At 42.1% G+C, this 22,424-nt stretch overlaps 1 protein-coding gene across 1 annotated transcript in view; it reads left to right on the top strand.

Moving 5' to 3' along the window:
• The window catches only part of LOC128459940 (dihydroxyacetone phosphate acyltransferase), a 62,835-nt gene extending 41,541 nt beyond the window's left edge, over positions 1-21,294 (top strand). Inside the window, exons 2-16 of the mRNA XM_053444906.1 lie at positions 14,646-14,846; positions 14,938-15,114; positions 15,206-15,335; positions 15,430-15,557; positions 15,670-15,745; positions 16,452-16,603; positions 16,777-16,907; positions 17,673-17,914; positions 18,643-18,900; positions 18,990-19,069; positions 19,314-19,454; positions 19,971-20,070; positions 20,151-20,244; positions 20,379-20,440; positions 20,615-21,294. Coding sequence (XP_053300881.1) covers positions 14,670-14,846; positions 14,938-15,114; positions 15,206-15,335; positions 15,430-15,557; positions 15,670-15,745; positions 16,452-16,603; positions 16,777-16,907; positions 17,673-17,914; positions 18,643-18,900; positions 18,990-19,069; positions 19,314-19,454; positions 19,971-20,070; positions 20,151-20,244; positions 20,379-20,440; positions 20,615-20,667 — 2,001 coding nt within the window. The 5' untranslated portion in view covers positions 14,646-14,669 and the 3' untranslated portion in view covers positions 20,668-21,294. The remainder of the gene's footprint in view (positions 1-14,645; positions 14,847-14,937; positions 15,115-15,205; positions 15,336-15,429; positions 15,558-15,669; positions 15,746-16,451; positions 16,604-16,776; positions 16,908-17,672; positions 17,915-18,642; positions 18,901-18,989; positions 19,070-19,313; positions 19,455-19,970; positions 20,071-20,150; positions 20,245-20,378; positions 20,441-20,614) is intronic.
• The last annotated feature ends 1,130 nt before the right edge of the window (positions 21,295-22,424 follow it).

A 22,424-nucleotide genomic window follows, 5' to 3' on the forward strand; every position in this document is an offset into this window, starting at 1 on the left:
TAAGGCACCAGAGGTCAGTGTAACACCATGGTTTGATCAAGACACAAAATGTAACTATTGAAAAAGCCATTTCGTCCCCTCTTCCCCCAATTTAAATCTGTCTGGAGCCGCACAACATATTTGATAACACAGGTTATAAAGTTATATATATTCATATATATATATATAGTTATACAATATATATAAAAACTATAGTTTGTTGCATTTATTAAATAACAGAACGACAATAAAGACAACTGTTGACATTTAACTGGTATTTTTACCTGCTAAAAAATAGGAAAACACCATACTCTGACCATGGCGTGGAGTCAAAGTCTGATCACATGCCATCAAAACACGAGCGTCTGTATCTTGGACATATTTGGTCCAATCAACTCCAAACTAGACATGTAAGACAAGAGTCGCGATCTGATGACATCTACAAGGACACCATGACTTAAAATCCTAGCGCCACCTGCTGGCTACAGGAAGTGAAGCGTTTATTCTTGCTGCAGAGCTTAAAACGCACGCAAGGCAGAGACGTGCGCTTGGTCATCGATCGCTCTCTCTTCCCCGACCGCAACAGACTTGAAATTGCCTGTGCTCGGGCCCGTTAGTGCTACAACGTAGCCCTAGTTATTATTATTATTTTTCTTCGCTCAGTGAATTGGCTTTTTGAGGGCTTTAACGTGCTCAAAAAGTTTCTAAAGTGTACAGTAAATTAGAAATGTGCGCAAGTTTACGTATTCTGAAGTATTTGGGAACGGGTGTGTCAAAACCGCTCAATAGCGCCACCTACGGAAAAGCCCCTCATTTCGCATTCACCGATCCTCAAAAAAAACAAAGACTATTGTGTATCTTGACTAGATGCACAAAAAAGTCCATCAGTGCATTATGAATAACGCAACAGGAAGCCCGCCAGTTTGACTTTAGTGGCCATTTTGGTCATATTCGATATTTTTTCTTTTAAGTACTCCTCCTACAGCTTTCATCAAATCAACTTACAATTTAGACGATCGTCATCACAACAAAATGGAGATCTAAAGTTATTGAAGGATTAAGTTTTCGCAAAACCGTCTGACCGTGGTGTAGCCTCAAAGTTTGATTAAACGCCATCAAAACACGGGCTCCTGTATCTTGGACATATTTTGTCCAATCGAGTCCAAACTATACACATAAGACAAGAGTTGCGACCTGAAGACATCGGTACAGAAATCGTGACTTAAAATCACAGCGTCCCCTGGTGGCAACAGGAAATGTTTTTTTTTTATACGTCTTACACTTTGATTTACTTGTCGTAGGGCCTTCATCAGGTCAACTTAAAAATTACATGAGTCTCCTCAAGACAACATGAAGATGTAAAGTTATCAAAAAAAACACTTTTCACCACACCGTCTGACCGTGGCGTGCCCTTAAAATTTGATGAATAACATTAAAACACGGCCTTCTGTATCTTGGACATATTTTGTCCAATCGAGTCCAAACTATACACATAAGACAAGAGTCGCGATCGGAAGACATCTACCTAGAAATCATGACTTAAAAGGACAGCGCCCCCTGGGGGCATTAGGAAATGTCTTGTTTTGGTAGGTGTTACTCTTTGATCTATTTCTCCCCAGCCACTGTGCTAAACCATGTCAAACTTTGTCACATGGGTCTCAAGATATTGATAATGTAGGCATAATATTACTGTGACTTTTCATCATGCGGATTGTTAATGGCGGGGCATCAAAGTTCATCAGCTCACCATGACAAACGAAATTCATTTTAACGGAGTTACCATGAACGCATCATTAGACCGCATTGTTTTGGTCAACTCACACCTGGAGTTATTTCTATTCAGCCACTTTGCGAAACCATTTCAAACTGTGTGAAATGGGTCTCAAGATATTGATAGTGTAGGCATAAGATTGCTGTGACTTTTCATCATGATGATTAACTGCTTGGCAGCTGAGGTCATCATCTCGACATGAAAAACGAAACGCAATTTAACACAGCTGCAAGTGAACGCATCATGACAATCTCCTTCAGTAAGAGCTGAGTCTGTGGTGATGGTCCACTCACACATCGAATCAGTAGCACAGTTTGCTGTTCTGCTTGTTCATCTGACGGACACGTAAAAGGCGACTGCTCTCTCGTTTCTGTGGTAAGTGAAGTTAACTATTTTATTTCGATCTGTTAGAAGTGATTTGCAGCGTGTGTTAAAGCAACTTGTTAGCATAGTTGCGCTAGCCCCGAGGCTAAACAATATCTTCGCATGGGTGCAGTAACTGTCCTGCGATTCGATTGGGGTTATTACCGACAAACACCGACATGAAACGACATGAGCGGGTCCACCCAGCAGATATAAGCGTTACTTTATGCGGATGACTCTGAGACAGGAGACTGTGTGTCGGCTTGTAAGTTAGCTGCGCTAGCGGGCTAGCGATGCTAACTGAAACCTGAGAAACCTGAGTGTTTAAAGTCACATCTGCATTGCAAGAGCAGCTGTTCAAAGGAGCATTACGTGTCCTAAAGCTCTTTCTTCAGAGTAGTGTTGTAACGTGTTACAGTGAAAAGTAACCGTGTCTCCCACCTTCAGTATTTAAATCGTTAATCTCAGACAGACTTCACTGAATTCTTTTGTTAAATATGAGTAAATCATAGCCTTGTAACTTTACTAGAACAGACAGTGTCATACAGAATTGTAGGCTAATATGCACTACCTATTTCCTAAGCTGAAATGATTATGATCTGATTAACTTTGAATTAATATTTTATTATTACCATGTAAAAGTCTGTTAAGCAGATAACATGGCACATGTATGACTTAACATATCTGTGTATTTGTGTTCAATGTTCCTCTAGGATGTCCAGCGTGAGACACAACTTGAATCCAACCAGACTGAACACTGACTCCAGGGACAGACCTGTTTTCATTACTTACAAAGTATTGCACATAATACATAATGTGTTAAATTATAATGCAATACTTTTAATGTGAAATAGCTCCATACTAAACATTCATTGTCATGGTAGTGCACGTTTTAATCCAAAAGCATATTCAAATACATAGTTGAATATCCACCGAAAATAAGAATACACACTTTGTTCATATGTAACTCTTTCTCTATAATTATGACATACTTTCATGTTTCCTATCATTTTATTAGGGACAGACGAGCCTGAAGGACACAGCTGTGATGACCATGTTCTGTCTCTTATGACAAAGCAGAAATATAAAACACTGGGTTCTTATCTAAAGTGTATCAAATCAGATCTCCACCATGTTGCTGCTGAGGACATCAGGTGCTGCAGTTCTTCATCTATGAAGATGAAAAAACTCACTGTTAAAGAATGTTTTGTGTTGTGTATGAAGCACAACAGATTTCAGATAGAACCGTTGTACTGTGGTCTTGGTTTGTATCCTCATGGTTAAATGTACATATTTTACGTCCCTTCTGATAAAAGTACTGAAAGAAATACAACATTGTATAAATAGATAAAATGTCTTTCTACCTCATCAGTAATATTCAAGGTGACAATCTCCCACAGAGCTATTGATAGAAGTCCACATCAAGTCTCTCGACTTCTCTCAGTGTGAAAACATAATTATATCATTAATTTGAGAACTGTTTACAACACTGATGTTTGGAGATTAAAATCATATCTAAACTGTCTAATTCACTGTAAAACTCCATGACATTCGCAGGCCATCTGTACTTAAAAGACGAACCTGGATTGATCTGTCCAAAAATCCAAAAGTCTCCCTACCCTCTCTAGTGCCCCTGAGCAAGGCACCTCACTCCCCAAACATCTGCTCCCCGAGCGCCGTACATGGTCGCTGACTGCTCTGTGTGTCCTGCACCAGATGGTAAAAAGCAGAGATTAAATTTCCCTACCTGCATGAGTGTGCCTTTGCATGTCTGTGCATTTGTTTGGGACGAATAAATGGATCTTAATCTTAATCTTTTAATCTTGATCAGTTGTCTTCCAGTTGACCAGCATGACGCTGCAGATCTCCACCATGTTGCTGCTGAGGACATCAGGAGCTGCATTAATGAGGAGCAGAAGCGCACTGTTATGAATGTTTTGTGTTGTGTATGAAGCACCACATATTTCAGATAGAACCAATGTACTGGGGTCTGGGTTTGTATCCTAATGGTTAAATGCACATACTTTAAATCGCTTTTGATAAAACGTGAGAAAGAAATACAACATTATACACATAGATAAAATGTCTTTCTACCTCATCTGTAATATTCAAGGTGATGATCTCCCACAGAGCTGTTGATAACAGTCCACATCAAGTCTCTCCACTTCCCTCAGTGTGAAAACATAATTATATAATTAACTGGAGAAGTGTTTACAACACTGATGTGTGGACATTATAATCTTATCTATACTGTCTAATTGACTCTACAACTCCATGACAGACTAAATTAACAATGTGAAAATAGTAATGGTGGATATATCAGCCTGTATCAGAATAATGGTGAAACAGTTATTATCACATGCAACGTACACGTGTAGCGTATTGATAGTCACTTATTAAAAAAATAAATAAAGTCACAACCAAAACAAGACTGTGGAGTTAACTTGCTTCAATCTGTTCATTAGACGTGATAAATAAACGGTAACTTTTATAACAATTACATATTACACAAAACTTGAGGCATGTAAGCATATGATGATAGATAAAGCAATAGGTTATGTTGTATAGTTTGAAGGTTACTTACCTCTAGTTCAGCACCAGCGGCTGGCTACAGGAAGTGGAGCAATCATCCTTGCCGCAGAGCGCAAACGCATGCAATGCGGAGACTAGCGCTTGGTCATCGAACGTTCTCTCTTCATCGACCGCAACAGACTAGAAATTGCCTGTGCTCGGGCCCGTTAGTGCTACAACGTAGCCCTAGTTATTCTTATTATTCTCCGAACAATGAATTGGCTTTTTGAGGGCTTCAACGTGCTCAAAAAGTTTTTAAACTTTCCAGTAAATTAGAGAGTGGTGAAAATTTACGTAATCTGGAGTATTTGGAAATGGGCGTGGCAAAACGGCTCAACAGCGCCCCCTGGAACCAGCCCTTAGGTTTCCACATAAGCGATTTTCACCAAAATCTAGACACTGGTGTATCGTGACCAGTCATGAAAAAAAGTCTCATGGAGCATTATGAAAAACGCAACAGGAAGTCCGCCATTTTGCTTTTAGTGGCCATTTTGGCAATATCCCACATTTTTACTTTTACGTACTTGTCCCAGGGCTTTCATCAGATCAACTTCAAATTCAGATGAGTGTCATCACAACAAGATGGAGATAAAAAATGATTGAGGGATTTTTTTTTTATCACACCGTGTGACCGTGGCATGGCGTTAAAAATTGGTTACACGCCATCAAAACACGGGCATCTGTATCTCGGACATACATGTTCCAATCAAGTCCAAACTAGACATGTAAGACAATAGTCCCCGCCTGATGACATCTATGCATAAATGATGACTTAAAACCGCAGCGCCCCCTGGTGGCAACAGGAAATGTCTTGTTTTTTGCTTGTCTTACACTTGGATGAATTTCTCCTCATCCACTGACCTCAACCATGTCAAACTGTATCAAATGGGTCCCAAGACATTGACAATGAAGACATAAGATTACCGTGACTTTTCGTCAAACGCCATATGAATGGCGTGGCATTAAAGTTCATCAACTCGCCGTGAAACACGAAATTGCTGTAACTTCAGTGTTCATGATTCTATCTCTCTCAAACTACATGTGTGTAACAACAGCCCCCCCCTGAAGATATTCATATGGTTTTAAGAAATGGGCGTGGCAAAAAAACTGACCAGCGCCCCCTATAGGGCAACCCCGGCACTACGATGGCCGACATTTATACAAATTTATCGGGACATGTGTCGTTTCATAACAAACAAAAAAATATCTTGGATAGGTATGCTTGACCGAACAGGGAGGCCGCCATTTTGGATTAAGTGGCCATTTTTTTTCCATATTCCACATTTTTACTTGATGCACTTGTCCCAGGGCTTTCATCAGATTAACTTCAAATTAAGATCAGTGCCATCACAACAAGATGGAGATAAAAAGTGATTAAGAGATTGACCTTTCGTCACACCGTGTGACCGTGGCGTGGCGTCTTGAGTTTGATTAAACGCCATCAAAACACGAGGTTCTGTATCTCGGACATACATTGTCCAATCGAGTCCAAACTAGACATGTAAGACAAGGGTGCCATCCTGATGACATCTACACAGAAATTATGACTTGAAATTACAGCGCCCCCTGGTGGCTACAGGAAGTGACATGTTTTATACTTTGATGAACTGCTCCTGGCTGCTTTAAGATATACAGCTCAAATGAGCTCAGTCAAGTCATTGAATCAAGGTCAGAATTGTGACATTTCCTCAAACCATGTAAACATTGATGTTTGGCGAAGGATCATCCTTCGCCAAAGGACACGATGTTTTCATAAGTCCACTGTGCATTGTCCTATCACTACCAAACTTCTGTCACATGATAAAAGTACAAGCCTGAACAGCTCTATGTGTCAATATTTCCTCAGTGTCATAGCGCCACCTACTGATTCGCCAGGAAACAGGAAGTACTTTGTTAATCCACTCTGCATTATCCAACCGGCTCCAAACTACTGACCTATGATCACAATACTAATCTGAACAGCTCCACATATAAATATTAGTTCAGGGTCATAGCGCCACCTACTGATCAGTGTGAATATTAAGTTGTGTTAACATTGTCCGATTGACACAAAATTGCTCACGCTACATCAGAGCGCCTACATGAACAGATAAATAGATGTCTGTGCGTAATAATAGTGATGGCGCCACCTACTGGCAATCCTACTGCCGCAGAGCGCAAAACGCATTTATTGTGGAGAAGTGCATGCTCGATCGATGATGTGCGCTTGGTCATCGATCGCTCTCTCCACCGACCGCAACAGGCTTCAACGTGCGGGTGCTCGGGCCCGCAAGTGCTACAACGTAGCCCTAGTTATTATTATTATTATTATTATTATTTCCCTTTGGGGGGCTTTTTCAGGGTCTAGACATGCTCAAAAAGTTATGAAACTTTGCAGGAAATTCAAGGTCTGCGGATATTTTAGTATTCTGGAGTAATTGGAATTGGGCGTGGCAAAATGGCTCTACAGCGCCCCCTGGAACCAGCCCCTAGGTTTCCACATAACGGATTTTCATCAAAATCTGGATATAGGTGTATCGTGACCAGTCATGAAAAAAAGTCTCATGGAGCATTATGAAAAACGCAACAGGAAGTCCGCCATTTTGCTTTTAGTGGCCATTTTGGCAATATCCCACATTTTTACTTTTACGTACTTGTCCCAGGGCTTTCATCAGATCAACTTCAAATTCAGATGAGTGTCATCACAACAAGATGGAGATAAAAAATGATTGAGGGATTTTTTTTTTATCACACCGTGTGACCGTGGCATGGCGTTAAAAATTGGTTACACGCCATCAAAACACGGGCATCTGTATCTCGGACATACATGTTCCAATCAAGTCCAAACTAGACATGTAAGACAATAGTCCCCGCCTGATGACATCTATGCATAAATGATGACTTAAAACCGCAGCGCCCCCTGGTGGCAACAGGAAATGTCTTGTTTTTTGCTTGTCTTACACTTGGATGAATTTCTCCTCATCCACTGACCTCAACCATGTCAAACTGTATCAAATGGGTCCCAAGACATTGACAATGAAGACATAAGATTACCGTGACTTTTCGTCAAACGCCATATGAATGGCGTGGCATTAAAGTTCATCAACTCGCCGTGAAACACGAAATTGCTGTAACTTCAGTGTTCATGATTCTATCTCTCTCAAACTACATGTGTGTAACAACAGCCCCCCCCCTGAAGATATTCATATGGTTTTAAGAAATGGGCGTGGCAAAAAAACTGACCAGCGCCCCCTATAGGGCAACCCCGGCACTACGATGGCCGACATTTATACAAATCTATCGGGACATGTGTCGTTTCATAACAAACAAAAAAATATCTTGGATAGGTATGCTTGACCAAACAGGGAGGCCGCCATTTTGGATTAAGTGGCCATTTTTTTTCCATATTCCACATTTTTACTTGATGCACTTGTCCCAGGGCTTTCATCAGATTAACTTCAAATTAAGATCAGTGCCATCACAACAAGATGGAGATAAAAAGTGATTAAGAGATTGACCTTTCGTCACACCGTGTGACCGTGGCGTGGCGTCTTGAGTTTGATTAAACGCCATCAAAACACGAGGTTCTGTATCTCGGACATACATTGTCCAATCGAGTCCAAACTAGACATGTAAGACAAGGGTGCCATCCTGATGACATCTACACAGAAATTATGACTTGAAATCACAGCGCCCCCTGGTGGCAACATGAATTGACATGTTTTATTCTTTGATGAACTGCTCCTGGCTGCTTTAAGATATACAGCTCAAATGAGCTCAGTCAAGTCATTGAATCAAGGTCAGAATTGTGACATTTCCTCAAACCATTTAAACATTGAGGTGCGGCGAAGGATCATCCTTCGCCAAAGGACACGATGTTTTCATAAGTCCACTGTGCATTGTCCTATCACTACCAAACTTCTGTCACATGATAAGAGTACAAGCCTGAACAGCTCTATGTGTCAATATTTCCTCAGTGTCATAGCGCCACCTACTGATTATCCATGAAACAGGAAGTACTTTGTTAATCCACACTGCCTTATCCAACCGGCTCCAAACTTCTGACCTATGATCACAATCCTGATCTGAACAGCTCCATATATAAACATTAGTTCAGGGTCATAGCGCCACCTACTGATCAGTGTGAAAATTACATTGTGGTAAAATTTTCCAATTGACACGAAACTGCTCACGCTACATCAGAGCGGCTACTTGAACAGATCTATAAGTCTGTGTGTAATAATAGTGATGGCGCCACCTACTGGCAAACCTACTGCCGCAGAGCGCAAAACGCATGCAACGTGGAGAAGTGCATGCTCGATCGATGATGTGCGCTTGGTCATCGATCGCTCTCTCCACCGACCGCAACAGGCTTCAACGTGCGGGTGCTCGGGCCCGCAAGTGCTACAACGTAGCCCTAGTTATTATTATTATTATTATTAGGGCCCGAGCACCGAAATCGGTGGGAGGCCCTATTGAAATTGAAATGATTATTATTATTATTATTATTATTATTTTTCTTAGCTTAAATGAATTGGCTTTTTGAGGGCTTTAATGTGCTCAAAAAGTTGTAGGAGTTTGCAGTAAATTCGAAGGCGGCGAAAATTTACGTATTCTGGAGTATTTTGAAAAGGGCGTGGCAAAATGGCTCAAGAGCGCCACCTACGGAAAAGCCCCTCATTTAACATTCACCGATCTTCAAAAAAAACAAAGACTATTGTGTATCATGACTAGATGCACAAAAAAGTCCATCAGTGCATTATGAATAACGCAACAGGAAGCCCGCCAGTTTGACTTTAGTGGCCATTTTGGTCATATTCCATATTTTTTCTTTGATGTACTTGTCGTACAGCTTTCATCAGATCAACTTCAAATTTAGACGATCGTCATCACAACAAATTGGAGATCTAAAGTTATTGAAGGATTACGTTTTAGCAAAACCGTCTGACCGTGGTGTGGCGTTAAAGTTTGATGAAACGCCATCAAAACACAAGCTTCCATATTTCAGACATAGTTTGTCCAATTGAGTCCAAACTAGACACATACGACAAGAGTCGCGACCAGAAGACATCACTGCAGAAATTGTGACTTACAATCACAGCGCCCCCTGGTGGCAACAGGAAATGTCTTGTTTTTAAGACGTGTTATGTTTTTATGTACTACTCGGAGAGCTTTCATCAGATCAACTTAAAAATTAGATGAGACTCTACAAAACAAGATGAAGATCTAAAGTTATCAAAATTTAAACTTTTCATCAATCCGTGTGACCGTGGTGAGGCTTAAAATCTTGATGTGCAAAATGAAAAGACCTGTTTTCATTTCAACCATGTATGTGTTTCATGGTCTTATACTGACCTCTAGTGGCTTTATATTGCCGGCACAACCTACTTGTACCGCAATATTAAGTCACTAGAGGGCAGTGTAGGATCATGGTTTGACCAAGGCACAAATTGTCACCTAAGGCAGGGGTAGGCAACCTTTACTATTTCCTCCACTCTTCCCCCAATTTAAAGCTGTCTGTTGCCGCACAACATATTTGATAACACAGGTTATAAAGTTATATATATATATATATATATATAGTCATGCAATATATATAAAAACTATAGTTTGTTGCATTTATTAAATAATAGAACGACAATAAAGACAACTGTTGACATTTAACTGCTATTTTTACCTGTTACAAAATAGGAAAACACCAAACTCTGACCATGGCGTGGAGTCAAAGTCTGATCACACGCCATCAAAACACGAGTGTCTGTATCTTGGACATATTTGGTCCAATCAACTCCAAACTAGACATGTAAGACAAGGGTCGCGACCTGATGACATCTACAAAGACATCATGACTTAAAATCCTAGCGCCACTGGCTACAGGAAGTGAAGCGTTTATTGTTGCTGCAGAGCTTAAAACGCACGCAAGGCAGAGACATGCGCTTGGTCATCGATCGTTCTCTCTCCCCCGACCGCAACAGACTTGAAATTGCCTGTGCTCGACCACTCTTCCCCCAATTTAAAGCTGTCTGGTGCCACACAACATATTTGATAACACAGGTTATAAAGTTATATATATATATATATATATATATATATATATATATATATATATATAGTCATACAATATATATAAAAACTATAGTTTGTTGCATTTATTAAATAATAGAACGACAATAAAGACAACTGTTGACATTTAACTGCTATTTTTACCTGTTACAAAATAGGAAAACACCAAACTCTAACCATGGCGTGGAGTCAAAGTCTGATCACACGCCATCAAAACACGAGTGTCTGTATCTTGGACATATTTGGTCCAATCAACTCCAAACTAGACATGTAAGACAAGGGTCGCGACCTGATGACATCTACAAAGACATCATGACTTAAAATCCTAGCGCCACCTGCTGGCTACAGGAAGTGAAGCGTTTATTGTTGCTGCAGAGCTTAAAACGCACGCAAGGCAGAGACATGCGCTTGGTCATCGATCGTTCTCTCTTCCCCGACCGCAACAGACTTGAAATTGCCTGTGCTTGACCACTCTTCCCCCAATTTAAAGCTGTCTGGTGCCGCACAACATTATTGATAACACAGGTTATAAAGTTATATATATATATATAAAAACTATAGTTTGTTGCATTTATTAAATAATAGAACGACAATAAAGACAACTGTTGACATTTAACTGCTATTTTTACCTGTTACAAAATAGGAAAACACTAAACTCTTACCATGGCGTGGAGTCAAAGTCTGATCACACGCCATCAAAACACGAGCGTCTGTATCTTGGACATATTTGGTCCAATCAACTCCAAACTAGACATGTAAGACAAGAGTCGCGACCTGATGACATCTACAAAGACACCATGACTTAAAATCCTAGCGCCACCTGCTGGCTACAGGAAGTGAAGCGTTTATTCTTGCTGCAGAGCTTAAAACGCAAGCAAGGCAGAGACGTGCGCTTGGTCATCGATCGCTCTCTCTTCCCCGACCGCAACAGACTTGAAATTGCCTGTGCTCGGGCCCGTTAGTGCTACAACGTAGCCCTAGTTATTATTATTATTTCCCTTTGAGGGGCTTTTTCAGGGTCTAGACATGCTCAAAAAGTTATGAAACTTTGCAGGAAATTCAAGGTCTGCGGATATTTTAGTATTCTGGAGTAATTGGAATTGGGCGTGGCAAAATGGCTCTACAGCGCCCCCTGGAACCAGCCCCTAGGTTTCCACATAACGGATTTTCATCAAAATCTGGATATAGGTGTATCGTGACCAGTCATGAAAAAAAGTCTCATGGAGCATTATGAAAAACGCAACAGGAAGTCCGCCATTTTGCTTTTAGTGGCCATTTTGGCAATATCCCACATTTTTACTTTTACGTACTTGTCCCAGGGCTTTCATCAGATCAACTTCAAATTCAGATGAGTGTCATCACAACAAGATGGAGATAAAAAATGATTGAGGGATTTTTTTTTTATCACACCGTGTGACCGTGGCATGGCGTTAAAAATTGGTTACACGCCATCAAAACACGGGCATCTGTATCTCGGACATACATGTTCCAATCAAGTCCAAACTAGACATGTAAAACAATAGTCCCCGCCTGATGACATCTATGCATAAATGATGACTTAAAACCGCAGCGCCCCCTGGTGGCAACAGGAAATGTCTTGTTTTTTGCTTGTCTTACACTTGGATGAATTTCTCCTCATCCACTGACCTCAACCATGTCAAACTGTATCAAATGGGTCCCAAGACATTGACAATGAAGACATAAGATTACCGTGACTTTTCGTCAAACGCCATATGAATGGCGTGGCATTAAATTTCATCAACTCGCCGTGAAACACGAAATTGCTGTAACTTCAGTGTTCATGATTCTATCTCTCTCAAACTACATGTGTGTAACAACAGCCCCCCCCTGAAGATATTCATATGGTTTTAAGAAATGGGCGTGGCAAAAAAACTGACCAGCGCCCCCTATAGGGCAACCCCGGCACTACGATGGCCGACATTTATACAAATCTATCGGGACATGTGTCGTTTCATAACAAACAAAAAAATATCTTGGATAGGTATGCTTGACCAAACAGGGAGGCCGCCATTTTGGATTAAGTGGCCATTTTTTTTCCATATTCCACATTTTTACTTGATGCACTTGTCCCAGGGCTTTCATCAGATTAACTTCAAATTAAGATCAGTGCCATCACAACAAGATGGAGATAAAAAGTGATTAAGAGATTGACCTTTCGTCACACCGTGTGACCGTGGCGTGGCGTCTTGAGTTTGATTAAACGCCATCAAAACACGAGGTTCTGTATCTCGGACATACATTGTCCAATCGAGTCCAAACTAGACATGTAAGACAAGGGTGCCATCCTGATGACATCTACACAGAAATTATGACTTGAAATTACAGCGCCCCCTGGTGGCTACAGGAAGTGACATGTTTTATACTTTGATGAACTGCTCCTGGCTGCTTTACGATATACAGCTCAAATGAGCTCAGTCAAGTCATTGAATCAAGGTCAGAATTGTGACATTTCCTCAAACCATTTAAACATTGAGGTGCGGCGAAGGATCATCCTTCGCCAAAGGACACGATGTTATCATAACTCCACTGTGCATTGTCCTATTACTACCAAACTTCTGTCACATGATAAGAGTACAAGCCTGAACAGCTCTATGTGTCAATATTTCCTCAGTGTCATAGCGCCACCTACTGATTCGCCAGGAAACAGGAAGTACTTTGTTAATCCACTCTGAATTATTCAACCGGCTCCAAACTACTGACCTATGATCACAATACTAATCTGAACAGCTCCACATATAAATATTAGTTCAGGGTCATAGCGCCACCTACTGATCAGTGTGAATATTAAGTTGTGTTAACATTGTCCGATTGACACAAAATTGCTCACGCTACATCAGAGCGCCTACATGAACAGATAAATAGATGTCTGTGCGTAATAATAGTGATGGCGCCACCTACTGGCAATCCTACTGCCGCAGAGCGCAAAACGCATTTATTGTGGAGAAGTGCATGCTCGATCGATGATGTGCGCTTGGTCATCGATCGCTCTCTCCACCGACCGCAACAGGCTTCAACGTGCGGGTGCTCGGGCCCGCAAGTGCTACAACGTAGCCCTAGTTATTAGAATGGATTTGATCTTTTTTCCTTTTTTCCTATACTGCCTCTCACTTAGAAAAATCTATAACCTATGGATAAGCCTTTTCTTTCCAATTCAAAAGTTGAACCTTTGGACCCAAGATGTCTGCTCCTTCAGTGAAAATGTAAATCTCAATGAATTTGCTCTGGAGGATTCAGTTGTTCTACAGTTACACATCAGTTGATATTGATAATTATCAATATAAATGTCATATTTTATTATTGACTTTTTAAGACTGCTATTGCTTTTTATGAACATAATTTTGCAATAATTATTGATATTGTTTTATGCTCGAGCCCTAAATCATTCTACAGAGAGATACTCAAATCTCCAAGTGAAGCCATAATATGCAGAATCTTGCTGAAGTAATTTTTCTCACGTTTCTATAACCTTCATTTTAATGGTGATGTAGAACAGTTCTATACTGAAAGTAACTTCAATGACTCTGTTAGAACCCTGATTTTATTTATAGTTATATTGATTTATAACCAAATAATGGCTTGTTTTTCTCAGAGTGTTTGAACCTGATAGTTAATCAGAAATTGAAATATTAGTCGTCTGTGTTGCTGGTTGTTAAATGGATCAACATCAACGTAACTTCTAAAAACATGTCTTTATTCTAATTGTGTTTATTTATTCAGGACAAACTACAAAGAAGGAAATGTAGAGCAGGACGAGATACATGTCAATGTATTAACAATAACATGTGAAAGTAACTAACCAATAACAAACATAAGTGGGGGAAGGAGAGGGAAAAATTGAAAATCCAGGGAACTTCTATTAAAGGTGTCAAACATCAACTTTAACATCCTCTCCATTCAGTACACGGCTTCAGGCAGAGCAAGGATGGATCACGGGGAGGAGTTTGTGGATATCCTGGAGGAGAGGAGGCGCAGCTGCGACCTCGGCCATGCCCTCAGGACCTTCAAACCGCACCCCTACCAAGGAGGGCCGCCCTGCTCCACGGCTGAGCTCAACAAAGCCGTGCTGGAGTCCCAGTATCTACGCTACGTGGCCGAGGAGGTGAGACTGTGCGATTTAAAACAAAACGTGCTGAAAAGTTTCACTCTGCAGCTGAAGCATCATGGAGTCTCCTCCCTGACTCACTCCCCAGATGGCCACGGAGACGGGGTCGTCGGTGGTGGAGGTGAGGGAACAGGCTCGCAGGCTTCTGGAGGAAATGTCTCACAACCTGCAGCTGAGCTCTATCCGGCTGATGGGCTACATCCTCACCAAGGTGGCCAAGAGGCTCTTCAGCAGCATCTACGTCAACATGGAGGGCCTCAGCATGGTCAGGACCAATCAATGAACGGACAACTTTCCTCACAAACCGCCAATGACACGACACTTCATCTGTGTTTTTGATTCCTCTGTCCCCACAGCTCCAAAAAGCCACCCAGGAGACGCCTGTCATCCTGATGCCCAATCACAAGAGCTACCTGGACTTCTTAGTCATCTCCTACATCCTGTTCACCTACGACATCCCTGTTCCTGTTATCGCTGCAGGAATTCGCAAGTATCTATTAGGATTGAAACAATAGAGCATTGTAGGTCACATACGCTCATATCACAACACCTCCGGTCAATTCTCTGTTCTCCCGTAAAGGTCTTGCAGAGATGAAGATGGTGGGAGAGATATTTCGGCGCTCTGGGGCGTTTTTCATCCGCCGCGCCATCGGCTCTGACAAGCTGTACTGGGCAGTGCTATCGGAATATGTCAAAACCATTGTCAGGGTAAGATGTGGCGTTCTTCTCTGTCAGCAGCATCGAACTGGTTCCTCTTTTAGAAAGTGTTCGTTAGCTGCTGTCAAAAGACGCCTCCAACGGTTTGATGTCCTCTCTGTAGACAGGATATGCTCCCATGGAGTTTTACGTGGAAGGGTTGAGGAGTCGCACACTGAAGTCGCTGACTCCGAAGTTAGGTGAGTGTCTAACATGTTTACTCAATGTGTGTCTCAGGGTAGTTTCTTTGTTGGTTCGAGTTTGCAGGTCAACGGTTAAATGTCTCAGTGACTTCACAAAAGAGGACAAATTCAAATTTGGCACAAATGTTAACTCACAGATTAACTGAACAAATGTGGGAAGTCAAAGGTCAGGGTCACGGTGGCGAATGTGACATCTCAGGTCTGCCTTTAGCAAGGGTTCGTACGGTCATGGAAAACCTCGAAAAGTCATGGAATTTTAAAATGTGTTTTTCCAGGCCTGGAAAAGTCATGGGAAAAAATAATCTCCCAAAATTTTGGGAAAAGTCATAGGAATTTGTTATATTTGTATTTTCATGTCGTTCATTAATTTACGCTGAGTTTTAAAATTAAATTCATATGCTTTTAAAGAAATAGGCTCAAAATACAAACAGGCATACTTGGGTTTGTGTCATTTAAGGTATACTATATGCCTTGGAATTCTCATTGTTAGTTTGAATGCTACATTTTGTCACTTTTTCCCGTATACACAGAGATTTCCCAAAATGTTCAGTCATGGAAATTTGGCTTAAAGTTATCAAAAAGTCATGGAAATCCATCAGGGGTCAAAGGTCAAGAAAACCTCTTATAAAGTCCTCAACTGCAGGGTGTTCATTCTAGTCTAGTCGTATATACCTTTATGCATCTGCTGTGTGTTTGTGTGCAGGTATGATGCACATGGTGCTGGAGCCCTTCTTTAAGAGTGAGGTGTTTGACATCACACTGGTTCCCATCAGCATCAGCTACGACAGGGTGCTGGAGGAGTCGCTGCTCGCCCACGAGCTCCTGGGTGTCCCCAAGCCCAAAGAAACCACCACAGTGCGTCCGTGTTTCTTCAAGATTTCCATTTATTGCCTTTGCAAACAATCAGTCCACGTGACTCCTGCTCAGAGGGGTCATGTGTAAATAAAGCTGATTATTCTGGCTCGTGACGCTCACTCTCTCTTTCTCTCTTTCTCTCTCTCTCTCTCTCTCCCTCTCTCACTCTGCAGAGTCTGCTGAAGTCCACCAAAGTGCTCCAGGAAGATTACGGCGCCATGCATGTGAACTTCGGCCGGCCGATATCAGTCAGACAGATGTGCGAGGGCAAGATCAACCGCTGCCAGTACAACCTCACACCCAGGTCTGACAAGTTCTCCCACATCTGCATGTGTACCACCCTCAGCATCCAGGGCGTAAGCTGGGATTTTAGAAATGAGGAGGTTAAGAGTTCAAATTCCATTTTTCACACTGTGAGAATTTTCTGTAAATCCCCTTCAGAAAAGATCCAAATATTATATTTTAAATAACTTAGAATGACACAATATTACTGATCTTCTGGTAAAGCGGTGCTGAAATCATGGCTGAAAACCAAAGGACACAAAGCCTGCTGTTAGGGCCCCTAAACTTTGGATCAACCTTCCAACCTCAGGCAGCAGGTCCTATGGTTGTGGATTTTCCTCGGAAAAACACACCAACTACAGATGCACATAAGTATAAGTTTAACCTTCAACTGACAATAATTGTTTTGACTGATTCATAAATGTTTTACATCCAGAGCAAGATGAGAACCCAAATGTAGACGAAACACGGAACATATTCTAAAAACAGGCTTAGACAACAAGTTTCAGTACATGGAAAGGGAGAGGTGTCCTAAAAAATCAAAAGATTGTTTCACTGGATGTGCATGTTTCAAAAGGAACAGAAAAAAACACAACTTAACTCAAGGAGCAAACAACACAAATACAAAAACCAAACACAAGTAAAACAGGATAAAAGTCAATAAATATAAAGAGTTCAACAACAACAGCCGAACAGAAAAAGCTGTCTAACTGCACCTATAGTCTGTTTGTCTCGTCCTCCCTCCTGCTCACTCCCTCCTCTTCTCCCTCTTTGTTGCTATTCACAGGGATCTGCCTCAGAAGCCTACTGAGGAGGCTCAGGCCTGTGTGAGCTGGCTGGCTCATCTTGTGGTGCGGGTCCAGGACCAGGGCTCTGTGATCAGCCCATGGTCTCTGATGGCCTGCATGTTGCTCCAGGCTCCGATCACAGCGCTAACCGAGGAGGGTCTACTGTGGCATCAGCTCACTGGAAAAACTCTCTGGCTCAGGAAGCTGGTGCTGGACTGCGGAGCTCGTCTGAACTGGCCTGGTGGGTGAGATGTTGTGGGTGAGACCCCTCCATTAGAAATCCAAATATCGTAGAGTATCATTTTTTTGTGTGTGTTTAAATATATATATATATATATTATTTAAAAAACTGAAATGTTCTCCAATTTCAAAGGTTAAAATACTGAAATTTGTTGAAGTGATCTGAACTGATGTGGGTTAATTGATTAATTAAATAATTGAAATTGATAAATAATTGATATACATATAAAGGAAATGTATATAGTGTTTTATTTGAGTTTAAGGAAGAGGACATTTTTTGTGATTAAGCTGCTGATATGATTATTTATTATTTATTTTAAAAGAGCCCTAATAGTTAAGAAATATGTTTAATATACTTAAATTTATATCAGTGAATGAATTCAGTGCAAATGCAGCTGCATCAAGCCCGATCACATGAGTGGGATCAGTGTCACTCAGCGTCTCACCTGGAGTCTCTGAACGCTCCCTCAGCCTGATGTAGATCAGACAGATTAGATGAATGTGAGTTGGCACAAGTGATCAGATTCACTTAGGAGATGTTCACTGGATTAATGCACTTACAGGAACTTATCCTTAGTGGCCCCCGCCGCACCGTCTCACTTTACACGTCTTGAGCATGTGAAGATCCTCACACACGTGTACATGTACATTTACTATCCTGATTCCTGCCCACACCTTGTGTAACTCACGCCTATAGAAGACGGATAATGTTGTGATCGCTCTCTGCAGCACAAACCCCTGACCCGGACGTGATGTCCTCCGCCGTGGCCCTCCATCGCTCCATAGTTCATCAGAAAGCCGGGCGTGTCTACCTGGTTCAGGAGGAGGAGCCGGCGAGGAGGCATCCAATCAGCCCACAGGAGAGGGTGATGAGGACGGCGTCCGCGGTGCTGATGCTGGCCTCCTACAGGAATCAGTCGCTGCACGTTTTTGTGCGTCCGGCCCTGGTCGCCACAGCCTTACACATCACAGAGAGCACACAGAGGGGTGAGGATCAGACGTGACAGATCTGTGAAACTCTACATATACAATATGTTTTTCTCATGCTCCATCTTGATCTTCCGTTCTGTTCACAGACGAGCTCTTCGCCTTCTACTGCTTCCTGCAGGAGCTCTTCTCCTACGAGTTCGTCTCCATCCCGGGCGAGTTGTCTCAGGTAACCGGCTCATCTGTCAGGGCTCAGCATCCTCCGAGCCTCTCGGGACAGAGAGGATTATGGCCTTCTTAAATCATGTATGAAATGTTAGCTCACAGCTCCACCTCTGACCCGTTAGGCCCGGTCAGCTGATAGAATCCCACGTTATCTAGTTAAACCAATTAACCAGTAATCTTATTTGTATGGATGATGGCATTTTGAGGTGTGGTAGCTGATATTGTGTTTGTGTTTGTCTGTCAATCAGGATTTTGAGGAGGCGTGCTCCCACTTGAAGAAATGTGGAGCCGCCCACATCAGCCAGCAGGAAGTGACGCCCTCAGAGGGGGGGGTGGAGACGTTATCGTTCCTGCGGGCTCTCATTCAACCCTTCATAGATTCTTACCAGGTCCCTTCACTTCTTCCATCGCTGATATTTTTCACACATCATGGTCATAGAGCAAATTCAGGCTTTTTTATTTGGAAGATTGTGCAGAAAATACAATTTTAATTTCAGAATCACTGAGTGCAGATTATCCTTTGTAATTTTAATTTGTTTATTTATTTGAATGCAGAACATTTCCTTTTCGTGGATCATGTATTTAGTTTAGACAGTATATTACAAAATAAGAACTTTCAGGTCCGTAAAAATGAATGAATAACTATAGATAAATATATGATTTAGGGTTTAAAGCAGAATTTAGAGCTTTAATTAAATAGGAAGTTACATGGGAATATTTTTGAGTCTTCAAATCCAGTTCATTTTAAAGCTGGTATTTGCATTAACATCTCATTTTTAATCTCGGTAACAGAAATAAACAATTTAAATCATTTTCTGTCATCTTTTGAAAACGCTGCTTTAGACCCACAGTTGACATTGTCAGTTTATGATCCTCTGCTTGATGAGGTGTGTTTTTATATGCAGGTGATGCTCAGGTACCTCTGTGAAGAAGGCGATCAGGTGCTCACAGAGAAAAAGTTCCTACCTGCGGTGAGAAGCCTGGCTACAAGGCTCATCCTCTCAGGTAAGTACAGAAAGTGTGAGAAACGACCTCTGACCTCTCCAGCCACCTCCAGCTGCTAAGCGTGTCTGTTTGTTTCACAGGTGAGCTGGACACCTATGAGGCCCTCTCATCGGACACCCAGAAAAACCTTTTGCTGGCCCTGCGGCGGCTGGAGGCTGTGACAAAGTCCAGGGCGTGAGTAATGAGATCAGCCCCTGAGAGTCTGTTTGGTTTTAAGCTCATTTTCTGAAGTGGTTGAGAAGCTGTATTCACCTCTGATGGGCGGAGTTACGCACGTTAACTTTCTGTATCCTGTTTTCTCATCACAGCTCCGAGGAGAACGAATTCAACGTGAACAAAGCTGCCATCAGAACAATTGGAGACGTGCTTTGTAAGTTGTGGGATTTAGAAGAAGATAAAGAAGCTGTTTTGTGTCTGTTGAGGTTTTTTGCATTTTTGTATTTTGCTGTAGTTTACCTGGCAGCCGTTTCAAAAGGCTTAACTTTGTTTACCACGCCACACAAACAGCAGCCTGAGGGATTTTTCTTCTCCTCTCTCAATGTAGCTGGGAAAATCCCTCCCCAGATGCTCCAGACGACACCTGACGCAAGACTTTAGTCTCCGTTTGGAACGGATCCTCATTCGGGAATCAGCCCACAGTCCTGTTAACCCCTGCTCGACCCTTTTCACCCTTCCTGTCATCACATATTTGTACCTCCTCCTCGCCTTCGGTCTGTGCCTTTCCTGCAGCCATCACCAATACAACTGCTGAGACAAAGTCTATCTATTCAGGATACGTAACTTGGCTGCTTTCCAATCGGTCTCTGGGTTCTCGTTCTCAACCCTAACTTGTCTAAATGAACAGGGGCTAAGAAAAAACGCCAAAAATTTACATTATTGCTGATTATTAGAGAGACACAAGGATTTTTCTGGGCCTCTAACTTTGACATACTGAATGACTAACTTGTGTTAATATATTTGTAACCTTCTGTCTTTGATTAATTATTGATTGACATGCTGACATAGTAGATGCAGTTAGATAGTAACAACTAGTGATGCACCGATATATCGGTATTTGCCCCATTTACTGATATCGGCGTATCGGTAATAGACTTGACTTTCACCGTTATCATTGGCCGATGTTCATTGGTACTTGTGGTAAAACCGCTGGCCACATGCCGCGGCTGGGAGAGCAGTCGCCCCCCTCTCCACGCCGCCGGAGCTCATGTGGGTACACCTCGAGGTTTTTGGGGGCGGAGGTCCTCGTCCGCGGCGCCTCACAGCGTCGCCGTTGAAGAGGTTCGGCGGGAGCGACTCTGGACGCGTGTCGGGCCTTTCTCGCGGATCACCTCAGTTACGGCGCCCACTGGGGGAACCCTCCGTTCACGCGGGGGGCCCCCTCCGGCGGTGCGCCTCAGCTGGCGCCTAGCAGCTGACTTAGAACCGGTGCGGACCAGGGGAATCCGACTGTTTAATTAAAACAAAGCATCGCGAAGGCCCACGGTGGGTGTTGACGCGATGTGATTTCTGCCCAGTGCCCTGAATGTCAAAGTGAAGAAATTCAATGAAGCGCGGGTAAGCGGCCGCAGTAGCTGTTGGGACTCAAAACAGGTCAATCTGAGGAGGGCTGTTTTAGACAGGGTAAACGGTGCTGTTTTAAATGATCCTTGTGGTATTTTGACCAAAATATGTTACGGACATTTCATTAAGACCCCAAGGAACCATATCAACTGTGATGAAATGGGCATAATATGTCTCCGTTAAATAAAGTTTAATTAAACCAAAGATTGTTTCATAAATCTGATTGAATTTGTGCTGCTTTTTAAATAATTATTTAATTATTTTCCTGGCACAAAAGGGTGAATGAATAACAACAAAAACAAAATAAACATATATCAGTATCGGTATCGGCCAAGAATTTCCATATCGGTGCATCCCTAGTAACAACTCAACTATGAACCAACGTCCATGTAGCGATCAAGGTCTAATTACAATAACGATGTCAAATCACTTTGTTTGAGAAGTTTATTTGAACTTTGTTACATCTCAATAAATATGTAAAACAGTTGTAACAATTTGCACCAAGGATTCTTCCATCTTTCCCGCACCGGAACATAATTTCTTCCCTGACTCTGTTGGAGCCATTCCCTCAGGTCAGAGGTCAACCTCCTGTCACATCTCTGCATCCCTGCACCTGTGACCCCTCAGTAGTTTGGAGAAAAGGCCTCATTTTGTGACATTTTAGTGGTGAATTGCTGGTCAAAGATTATCTATACACGGGTGGCACGTCGATCTTGATGCGTAAAGCGCTGACTGGGTCTTGGCAGAACACAGAGATGTATTCCAGCACTCGAGAGATGAGCCAGGACGTAGAA

This window comes from Pleuronectes platessa, chromosome 17 (genome assembly GCF_947347685.1).
Source record: "Pleuronectes platessa chromosome 17, fPlePla1.1, whole genome shotgun sequence".
In the NCBI taxonomy this organism is placed as follows: domain Eukaryota; kingdom Metazoa; phylum Chordata; class Actinopteri; order Pleuronectiformes; family Pleuronectidae; genus Pleuronectes; species Pleuronectes platessa.